At 39.4% G+C, this 12,191-nt stretch overlaps 1 protein-coding gene across 1 annotated transcript; it reads left to right on the forward strand.

Annotated features, from left to right (window-relative positions):
* Positions 1-6,390: 6,390 nt before the first annotated feature.
* On the forward strand, positions 6,391-6,960 carry LOC149099963 (uncharacterized). Its single transcript, XM_089276597.1, has one exon. It carries the CDS (start codon positions 6,391-6,393, stop codon positions 6,958-6,960), a length of 570 nt encoding a protein of 189 aa, XP_089132723.1.
* Positions 6,961-12,191: the final 5,231 nt, after the last annotated feature.

Raw genomic sequence — 12,191 nt, forward strand, 5'->3', positions numbered from 1 at the left:
AGGGGGTTTGCACTCACAACAAATTTGGTCGGTTTCCCACACGTCTCATTACGAATCACAGTTTGAAATTCTCCTTTGACCTCGAGTTTGTGCTGGAGAGTACGCAACTTGACATTACTGTTTGCAAGGATTGGCTTGTCATGTGTTCTGTAGCTGAATGCCTTAAACTGGTGTTCGTCCATAATATTAACATCCGCCCCACTGTCTGCTTCCATCAAGACATCCACGTCATTTAATCTCACCATAACAGTTCGATAATCATCACCATTTTTGCCACTCTTATCTTCTTGGCCTGCTTTAAGTGTTGCACTGCCTGGCCGAAAAAATCATCATCCGAGCTCGTGGATTCTGCATCTTCAGTTGTCTTCTTAATTCTCCCACTGCTTTTCCTTTTACTTTGCTTCTGTCTTCTGAACTTGTGGCTACGAGCAATCTCAGATTTGCATACAGAGGAGAAATGGTTCAATTTGTGGCATTTATGGCATTTCTTACCATAGGCAGGGCAATCTTTCCCTTTCTCATGGACTCCAAACAATCCACAATATTGACATTTGTGCTTTTTCCCAAGCCGCTGTGTTTCATTGGATCCATTGCTTTGTTGTTTGGGGTATTGCAAGTCGGAATGCACACGAGAAACATTCTCACGGGAAACATTCTCACTTCCCATATCTTTCATTTGCCTCGCAATATCCTCCGTCTGGCTTGCTTCGGTCAGAAATCGTGTTAGATCCCACGTCTTGCTAATGGCTTTCTCAATCATCTTCTTGTTATCAATGGTTTGAATTATGTGCTCCAAAATTCTCTCGTCGAATGTAGCTCCAAACTCACATTCCTTCGCTTTCTCTCGCAGCCTTGCCGCGTATGCCCTTGTGGTTTCACCCATGTGTGGCCTCATTTTCAAAAATAAATACCTCGCATGATGCTTATTCTTCTTTGGAGTGAAGTGATCATTCAGCTTAGTATGCAACTTCAGGTACACATCTTCCACCTCTGGATCCGGTAGGCTCTTTTCTAATCGAGCTATCTCTTTCCCGCCGTAAATTATTATAGCATCCTTCTTATCGACGGCCTTCGTAATTCTGAAGTATCGGAATTCTCGCTCAATTCCCTCCAGCCATTCTTCCCATGCTTTGCCGACGCTGTTCGCTTCGTCGGGGATGATAAATGGCTGTGTTCGAAGGTTTCTAGTCTTGCACGCGTGGGTTCGAATCCCATCCTCGTCGCCAATGTAACACTCCAAATTCACTCGAGCTCGATGTGTACACTCTAAAAGCACATGGTTTAATTCTCACACACTTCATGTGAGTCACACTAAATATTTCATCTAACAACTACTTCGCGTAAGTCGCACAGGATATAACAAGTCAGACAAAATATTCCAATACCATAATGAGTAGCGCATGCTAAGTTCCTTCGTAAGAACACGTCCTGTCAAATTTCACCAACTACCTGTCAGGTTCCAGAAAACCTTGATGACCCTGGCAGTTTATACAGTGAATCGATTCTTTTTAGAAGGTTTTGTTAATCAGACCACCAGGAAATACATCTTCCAAACTTTCACTAGTTTCCACCTGAGAAATTACAAATGCCCAGAACGACATTTTCACAGCGAAATACTAGAAATTGATACATCGATACCAGACACACTGGTCTCCGCCATTTTGATTCTCCCAGTAACCCTTGCGCCGCTAACTGGTTTCCATGCTTCAAAGAGACAAAAGATATCTGTGCCACGAAAACTCGAGTTCTCTTGCTAAGTGTTCGGGTGATTTCAAATCACCCGATAATAAATACTGTCTTCAAATATTTCGGAGAGTATTAGTTTGGCGTTTAGTTTTTTTTTCTTGTCTTATGTAAACGCCTGTCGGAGTAATCATACTCGCGTGAGCGCGAGTAGGTCGCGTGAGCTCGCGTACTTAGTCACGGGGCCGAACTAAGTCACGTGTTCCAAACATTCCCATGGCGGCCATGTTTACTGAGAGTTGATCACAGAGAATTTTCTGTACCTTAGCTTTCGATAGTAACAGTAGCGCAGTCCACGTAAAGTGTATAAGATTATGTGAATACCTGGCTTCATCATGTGTAGGAAAAGGATAGATAAACATTATGCTGCAAGTTGGTTCGTCCAATTACGAAATTCAAACGTTTACAGTTGGTCGAATGTGGAAGTAAAATGCAAACAATGATTTTTGCTGGAGAAATGGCCCACTTTTGTCACTCTTTTACACTGGGTAAGTAAAGTATTTAAAGTGTAAACTCAATTCGGTTCAATTGACTTTGGATGACCATATTTTTACTGCTCAGTGTAAAAGTGACTAGAAAGAATTGAGCCTTAACCCAGAAATCTTTCTGTTTTTTTTCTTTTCATCTAAAGGATCTGGAACACCTCTCACTGTTGTTGTTTATTAATTATACACTGTAGGTCTTCGGAAGATTTGATTCAGAAATATCGTACAAAAATTGATAAGCTTAAATGAAGTTATTGCAGTATAGTCATTTGTTATATCCTTCCACATTTAATATATTTCCTGATGACAACACAGAGTGTCATCTTAATTATTAACTCTTTTACAATGAAATACAAGAAAAAAAAAGAAAACTTGATAGAAATAAAAAGCCATCTGTGAGAGAGTATACATCAGATTGTTATTCCTATTTAAGTATTGTCCACATGTAGAAATTATCGCTGCTAACATGGGGGCTAGAGAGGTGCAAGACTATAATAATATTAGGGTTTTTTATGTCTAAGGGAGCCACGGCCTTGTAATTGTCGGGTCCTCAACTTCTTAAAGGACCCTAGTCAGCCTCTGCTATTTTCGATGCCATCAAAATTATTGATATTGCATGGTGAGGCAAAGTCTTGTTGCTTTACTGTAAGTTTTGTTCCTGAAAGTATGTCCCTTTATCTTTAGTAGCTTCACAGTGATTTTCTTTGCTTTGACATGCTCTGAATAAAGCATAAAAGCCAACCTCTTGTATGTAAACAAAAACAAAGGTGTGGCTGACTAGGGCCCTTTAAGCGGGGGTTTAGATGGCTCCAATGCATTGGGAACGAGTGTTAAAAAAATTAAAATCACAACTATCGAGGTTACCTCTGCTGCACCCTGCCCACCCCCCCCCCCCCCCGTTCCATATCCAGTACCCATTTATACATCTGGATGAGGAGAGGCACTATGAGAGTATGAACACAATACAATGATCCACAATAGGGGTCCATTGCACCAACCATTGGGTCATTGTGCTTCCTCCTCCATAGGGTTAGAGTGGAGTTTACCCTAACATGACAGTTACGAGTCTAATAACCTTCTACAGGGGCAATTTGAGTGTGTTGAAACCTTTTGAACATTGCATAACCGATAGCAACTTAAGGCGACTTTAGGCGACTTAGGGCGACTTAAGGCGACTTTAGGCGACTTAAGGCGACTTAGGGCGACTTAAGGCGACTTAGGGCGACTTAAGGCGACTTAAGGCGACTTTAGGCGACTTAAGGTCCCAGAGTAGGCCTAAAAGGGGAGGGGTTAATTTGATGTAAGAACTCTCAAACAAAGAGGTAAAAAACGTTCTCTGGTAAAATTGTTTAAAATTGTGAGCTTTCAACAGCCAGTCTGCTGTCTTCGACGGACAAAAATGAAATGATAAAATAGACCTAAGAATTTTGAATATAACAAGCGAAAGGCATATATTAAATAGAATACGTGTGAAATACTTTTAGCATTCTCACATTCTTTCACACGTATTCTATTTAATATACGCCTTTCGCTTGTTATATTCAAAATTCTTAGGTCTATTTTATCATTTCGTTTTTGTCCGTTGAAGACAGCTGACTGGCTGTTGAAAGTTCACAATTTTAAACAATTTTACCAGAGAACGTTTTTTACCTCTTTTATAATGAATCCTGGTATCGGATCTTCAATATTTTTAACTCTCAAACAGTTATCTCCGTAACAAGCTTATGTCCGAACTTACAACTTCTACAAATCATTTTGTTAATATTTAATTAGCAAAATTCATTTCATCTTGCTTTGATCTGGGCAATATTCTTCTTTCAAATCAAACCGATGTAACTTTATTGCTTTATCATAACCTTATTATATGTTCAGGAAAATCATTACTGTTTTAGTTTAAAAAAATCTTTTGCAACACTGTTTGTATTTACGATCATGCCAGCTGATGTTGTTGTCGTTGTTAAGAACAAAGTTCGTGCAATCAAAGAAGAAGAGAACTTAACTATTTTTTGTTTTCATCCTTTGAGAAATACCCTATTCAGTCGTGAGTTGTGATGACGCTGTCATTGTAAAATCGTTTAGCCATCGTATTTGGAAAACTGGCCAAAACAAATTCCATTTCTACCTTGTTTATTAAAAGCCTGAGCTGCTGGACTTAAACAAAATCCATTTTGTGATAATAAGAAATTACAGTGAATACTGTATGCATCTAAGGTTGGATTAATTTTGTATGGTTCCATGATGAGCATTAAATTCATTTACGTCTGTGTCAATGGTCAGGGGTCCCTGTACCAGTGGACACGATTTGTCATCACTGCTGACGTCACGTCTCCATCGGGCTTCTTTGATGCATCTTTGGGCACATCTGGAGTTTGGCTTCCTTGCGGCGTAGATCCTTATATGGAAGTGGACAAACACGAATGGGTGATCAGCAATGAACTTGAACCCTTCAGTGGTGAATCGGGAGATGCCAACTTGACTCAATGGAATAACACTAATCGTTTCATCCACAGGGCATCTACAAATTACCAAACCATATTACATCAGTGTCTTTTATGCTTATAAATTTCTACAAGATTTGATTCGAAAATATATATGAACAGTGTTAAAGAATCTCCAAAGTGGAAGATATAGAAATTAAAAGGTATGTCAGTCTTCTTTTTCCGTCTGCTTCCTTTTCTTCCTTTTCTTGCTCTTCTCTCTCTATTTTTGTTTTGTTTTTGTTTTTGTTTTTTTGTTTTTTTCATCGCTTGCAGTGATTTTTAAGGCCTTTAGGAGACATTAAATCAAAGTAACGTATCAGATGATTTGGTGCAAAGTATTGAAACGGTTGTCAAAAATCCAGTCATATCTACTAGTTGAAATAGGAGGACAATCCAAGAACTCTGTCTAACTTTTGTCGATGGGTTTTTTTAATTAATTTTCGTGTTAATTTGAAATTTAATAACGAAGTTTCAAACTCACTTTTTGAAACCCTTTATGGTTAAGACGTGCAGAAAAGTTCGTTTTGCATTTTGACGATCTTCCAAACCTAAGAGACAATTGTGAAAATAGAAAAATGCACAGTGATTGAATCTTAATCGTTTGTGATAATTTGGTGTTAAAACAATTTTTCAATACAAGAAATAAAACTGTCGACGTTTAGTCAATTCACAACTAACCCGTCCTTGAGCAGAACATATTTTACGGTATGTTGACGATCTTGTGAAGGGGTGGCGTAAAACCTCTCGTCTAAGACTGAAACGAGTTTGTCCTGGGACGTGACGGTTGCTTGGAAGAGCAAATCCTGCCTAAGTTAGACCTGAGAAGGAAGTCACTTTGAGCGTAGGCTGTTGTGAACCTGGCATGAACAAACAAAAAAGGGATTAGCACACTTTTTTCTCTTTATGTAACTATTAGTTTATTACCTGCCTAAAATGCCCATTTAGACTTAGCTAGCTATGATACTCTTGCACTTCAAATGCAATCTGTTGTTTTGGTACCAGAAATTCAAGTACTACTTTTTAGGTGGAACACGTACTAAAACGCCATGCAAAGAGCATGTTAATCCAAAATCGCAACGATGCGAGGCGATCCCATGTATTTGACGCAAATAGAGTCCAGTAGATCCGGGACCATACCTTACCCAATCAGTGGAAGTATGTAGAGACAGATCAGAATCCAGTAGACGATGCCTCTCGTGGTCAGAATGTACCGAATCTAATTGAAAACTCGCGCTGGTGGAATGGCCCTGAGTTTCTCTGGAAACCACTGGAAGATCAGAGCTCACTTGATGGTGGCGAACCCATGTGCATTTCTCCGGATGACCCCGAAGTAAAGAAGATTAAATATTTCAGCCTTGACTACCCAAACCCGAGAATGCTTCTCTCTTCCCGATCGCTTGAAGTACTTCTCCAGCTGGCATAAACCTAAGCGAGCAGTTGCTGTTTGCCTTAGTCTCCAGAGAAAATACAGAACCGGTTCAGAAGGGCGAGACATGATGAAAACTAAAGAGTCTAAGCAGAGGAAAACGGGCCAGTATATTCCAGTTAATAAAGAAGAGCTCCAAGAGGCAGAAACAGAGATTGTCAAAAGTATTCAAAGGGAGGAATTCCAAGATGAAATCAGGCTGCTTTGATCTAACAATTTACAGCATGGTTCACACGACTGCACCTCTGCCAGAGTCATGAAAAAAACTATCAATCTCTATACGCTTGATCCCTTCCTTGAAGAGAATAGCGTGCTCCGAGTTGGTGGTCGTCTGAAGCATGCAGATCTTTCAACTGCAGCCAAGTACCCTGCTATCCTACCCAAGAAAGGACATATGACAGACCTGATCATTTCCTACTGTCATGATTCTGTAGAACATCAGGGGCGTGGAATGACACACAACAAAATCAGATCCTCTGGATTCTGGATCATTGGTGCCAGCTCTGCCGTGCCTGATCACATTGCGAAATGCGTATGCCGCCGAAAGTTGAGGGGAGCAGTGCAGGAACAGAAAATGGCAGCTCTTCCAAAAGACCGGGTTCAATCTGCTCCACCCTTCTCTTACGGTGCAGCGGACTACCTTGGACCTTGGTACGTGAAGGAGGGACATCATCAACTAAAAAGATATGGAGTTCTCTTCACGTGCATGGCCTCCAGAGCAGTCCACTTGGAAGTTGCAAATTCTCTGAGAGCGGATTCCTTTATTAATGCCTACCGCCGCTTTGTCGGCCGTCGCGGCCCAGTTCGCCAGATCCGTTCAGACTAGGGAACAAACTTCTTCGGTGCGAGGAACTAGCTTCAGGAGGCCCTCTCAGAATTAGATCATGACAAAATACGACAAGAGCCTCTAAAAAGAAACTGCGACTGGGTGGATTGCAAAATGAATGTACCCCATGCTAGCTATATGGGAGGTGCCTGGGAACGTCAAATTCGATCGGTACGGAACGCTCTCGCAGTCCTGCTGAGCCGCCATGGATCACAGCTCCATGATGAATCCCTGAATACTTTCATGGTTGAGGCTGAATCGATTGTGGATTTTCGACCACTTGAAGTTAATGATGTGAGCTCCCCAGAATGTCTAGATCCACTGACACCCAATCAGCTGCTGACCATGAAATCTTCTGTCGTCCTACCTCCTCCTGGATCCTTTCAGCTAGCTGACCTCTTCTCTAAGAAGAGATGGCGCCGTGTACAGTACTTAGCAAATGAATTTTGGATCAAGTGCAAAGACAATTACCGCCAGTTGCTGCAGCCTAGGCGGAAATGGGTGCGTACAGTCAGACGCATAGAAGTGGGTGATGTTGTCATCATTAAAGATGATAATCTACCCAGGAACCAATTGCGACTCGCTCGTGAGTCCAGACTTACCCAAGCAACGATGGCCTCCTGAGGAAGGTGAAACTCGTAGTAGCAGACCCATCCTTGGATAGACGTGGAAGTAGAACCAAACCTCCTGTGTTTCTTGACAGACCTGTCCAGAAGCTAGTTTGTCTTGTGCGGTGCGGTGAAGATTAATGGCAGACCAGGGAGTCCCCACCGAGAAGAAAGGAGTAGCAAGTTCAAGGACAAACATCCAGCTGATAAACACTGTTTTTATAATTATCTTTTGTCAGGCTTTTTTTTTTCTTTTGAAATAAGTAAATTGACGTTGACAATTTATGGGAGCCATGTAAGCGTTACCGTTGTGTCACAGTGTTGCGTTACCGTTGTGTTCGCTCTGCATGCGCAGTCAAATGTAAAAGGAAGCTGGCCTCGTGGTTTTCGTAGTGTCAGTGCGGGCGGTGTTCGAGTTTAATGTTAGCATCAAGTTGTATGTAAGATTTCTACTGCCCTTTAGCCAGTTTCGCCCCAACGTCGGGATAGAGGTACGTAAGAAATTATTGTTATCGTTTTCGTCATGATTACGCGTTTTGTCGATTGCCTGTTACCTCGAAATAGTTTGTAATTTCATAGATGATTGACATCTGTTGTTCATAATCGCTCAATGACTTCTATTCATTGCAATTGTAAGTTAGTTAAGGTCGCCTGGTCACACTACCCTTTATTTCAGTTTTTACGTATTGGATCATCATTAAAGTTGCCACATTTGTCTACCTGTCGTGGTTCATTGATGGCTCCGATTCAGTCTGAAAATCTATCGCCGTAACAGGTATTGTTCGGCGATTACCTTTTCAATTCTTTGGTGTTCGATTTTCTTAGGGATTGTAAAATTTAATTTAAGTATAAAATGATTTTTTTTTACTTTGATCACTGTACTTTTCACTACTTATTTGTGTTTAAAACAGAAAACTACCTGGAAAGAAAACTACTTGTTGCCCTTGCTATATATCTAGACTTCCTTTATTAATTTCTAGATTTCCAGCACAACTAGAGTCCAGCTCGTTATTTCCGATGTTAATTTGTAGTCATTAACCGGTAGAAATATTCTTGGAAGTGCCGTTCCCGAGACAACATTTCAAATGGAAATGAGGTCATGGTTCTTGAGGTGTGAAAATAATGAATTAATTATGTCATAAGTTTGATTTCTTTTCGGATGATTAGGCAGCGAAATGTAATTGGCCTTTCTGTGACTGCTTTCATTTTAGTGACCAACTTGTGACTAAAGCTAGTTCGAACCATTAAAAACTCATTACCTGTAATCTAATGGCTAATTGTTAACCTCGCCAGCCCAGATTCAAACTTGGTCTATAATACTCCCTTGCCTTAACTTTCATTGGCTGACAAAGGGAATTTGAGATTAAAAAAAGTAATGATCAACCATACCAGACCAGAGGCAATACATATCATAAGACCAGAAACAAGCAAACAAAAAGTAAACAGCAAGAAAAAAAAATTAAAAATAACCAAACAAAATACCTTTCACGTTCCGATGTGGTTTGAAGTATCGAGTACAAGTACAGTAGTTTTGTACATTTGCTTTCTTTTTAATTTACTTTATTTTTGCCAATCCCGTGTAAAACGTTTTCTAGGAAGCTCTTAGATCTTGTCTTGTCGCAAAATATGGTAAAATGCTTTTGACAAAAACAAGGGAAAGATAGTGCAAGACAAGAACTCCACAATGGTCTTGACTCAAACAAATCTTTTGGGGTGGTGATTTACCTGGTCGCATCGAATTTCCTTAGTTAGCCATCCACCAGATAACCTGGAGGTGTAGCAGGTGTAACTTCGTCTGTTTAAGTAGGATATACTGGCGAGTTTATCTATAAAGAATCGTTGAGTCAACATAATTTTTCCCTGACACCTGTTTCTCTTTTGTAAACCACAGATTACAAATACCTCGTGTTTTTTTTTTTTCTTTTTGACCCTCTCCCTTTAACACCTCATCTTCCATCTCAAACAAAAAAGTGCACCCCATCACCCAGAATCAAATGCGGCACCTTTCGGTTATAATCATCTCTTCCTTATCACTAATCCACAACGTTGATGCACCGAAATCAATGTTTCAAAACCTACTTATGTAAAGTCAAATTTATAGTAGTGAAACACATTCTAGACTTGTTACGGGAGATGCCAACTTGATTCGATGAAATACCACTGGTCGTTTCTTCCACAGGGCATCTACATCGTGTGAAAGAAAAGTTGTTTGCATTAATTAAGGCCCCGACCACACTACGCTGGAGGAATTTGAAAACTGCGTTTTTAATCTGAAAATACATCGACTGTTTTCCGTTCATACTATAGCCGGAGAAATTTGAAAACGCAACAATCACCGGTCATTTTTGATTTGTGTTTGAGGAAAAACTCTTGCAGGGAAATCATATGATTATCTTGACTTTCAGAAGGTGAAATTCCAATTTGAAGGAGACCATGACTTCTCAACGTACGTAGGAAGGCTTTGATAAGTTCGCAAACGTTTGGAAGTTAGCTTTTCAGCTATCATTGACCTGTTCTATGATGTTACGGAGGATGAATTTTTAAGCCTAAACTGAATAATAATTATCAGTTTCAAGCGCTGCAGGTCCGAGATCATTGTCGATCAGCGAATGACGATTACAGAACCAATCAGATTCGCGACTTACAGTAGAACACAAGTTGAGTGGCTGCAAAAAATGTTGTAAAACAGCCAAGAATGGCTTGAGAAAGTCTAGAAAGTTTGTAAAAAATAAATTTCTGGCAAATTAAAACTAGCTGATCCTCATTCAAGAAAGCCACTAAATGGACAAAATGCAAGACTTTTATTAAAATCTTGCTTTTCATGCCTTTTTTTAGACATAAATGAGTGTTTGACCACCAATCCTTGCTTAAATGGAGCCACGTGTCACAATTCCCATGGAACTTATCGCTGTGAATGCCCGTCAGGATATAAAGGAAAACATTGTGGAAATGGTAACCAAATTTCCGAATTAATAATAATAATTATGATAATTTCAAAATAAAAATGAGCGATAGAAATTTTACACAACGTTTCGATGATCAGATTGGTAATTGTCACCTCAATGATGACCAAAGATCCTCTCGTGCCACCTCGACTACCCGTGAACGAAGATACTGTTCACCGAGTCGTATTGCCATTTAAAGGTCAAACGTCGCCGATGCAGTGAAAAAACAACTATTTGACCTGAGCAAGAAAACCGATCACACTCTTCAACCAGTATTCAAGAGTCGCAAAATCTGTGAAGATCTCAAGATGCGTGAACCAAAACCACCTCTAATTAATCAACAATGCGTAGTGTACAATTACCAACGTGATCTGTGCGATGCAGAGTATGTCGGGTATACCAGCCGGCATTTGCACCAACGTATTGATGAACACAGGTTCTCCGCAATCGGAAAGCATTTAAAGAACGATCACAGCCTTTATAACATCGACGCCCTTGCCAATAATTTTTCCGTCCTAAAGAAATGCAACGGAAAACTGGATTGTTTGATTTACGAAATACTGTTTATTAGAAAGAAGAAACCTAGCCTGAACGCGCAATCGGATTCCATCCGCGCGAAACTATTTGTTTAACCAAATATGGTAATGAACAATCACACCTCTCACCGCATATATAACACTGTTGAACCGTTATTTTCTTGTCACTTGATAATGATGTCATGACGACATCGAAACCTTGTGTAAAATTTCTATCGCTCATTTTTATTTTGACATGTTTATCGAAATTTAATCTCATTCGAATAATCATAATAATAATAATTATTATGAATTTGTTGTGCGCAAACTCCATACGTATGTGTTCAAATGCGAATTAATAATAATAATGCTTGTGTTTAAAGACCTATTCTTCCAACCGTGAAAGAGAGAACGCATCTTTACATCGCGATCGCTGCTGCATTAGGATGATAAAATAAGCTCGGAGGTGAGCACACAATAACGGGAAGATTACGGTAAACATCTAAACTTTTCACATCACCTCATAACAAAATGATACGGTTATACATATATATATATTTCTCTCTTGTATTATACTGTATTTGTAATTTCAGAAACAGTTTTTATATTATTTATAATTATTTATTTTTATTTATTCCTAGTGTACCCAATTAATTTTAATTCGTTTTCTTACCTATACATTTTAAATCTCAATAAATTGTAACGTAGTAGTGTCCCCAATTAGCTTCTGTAAGCTAAATACCTACCCTGACACTTAAATAAAGTTATTATTATTATTATTGTTATTATTATTATTATTATTATTATTATTATATATCGGCCTCAAGATGTCTAATCCCTTCGTTGGACGAATTCGATCAACACCATAGTGAAAAGAAAGAAACCTCTCTTTCACAAGAACCTTCGTAAGGCGACGTTTTAGGAATTGTGGAAACAGAGGTTTTACATGTGAAACTTTGAAATATTGTTTCGACAAGTACTCATCAATGTACGTCTTATTTCATTTCCAGATATCAACGAATGCCAAACTTCGAAACCTTGTCAAAATGGAGGAACTTGTCAAAACCTTCCTGGTGGTTACAAATGCTCCTGTGCTTCCGGTTATACTGGAGAAAACTGTCAAACAGGTTCGTGTCAGTTCGTTTTGAAAAATTCCAGATATG

This window comes from Orbicella faveolata, unplaced genomic scaffold (genome assembly GCF_042242905.1).
Source record: "Orbicella faveolata isolate gen_17 unplaced genomic scaffold, um_ofav_v1 contig_41, whole genome shotgun sequence".
In the NCBI taxonomy this organism is placed as follows: domain Eukaryota; kingdom Metazoa; phylum Cnidaria; class Anthozoa; order Scleractinia; family Merulinidae; genus Orbicella; species Orbicella faveolata.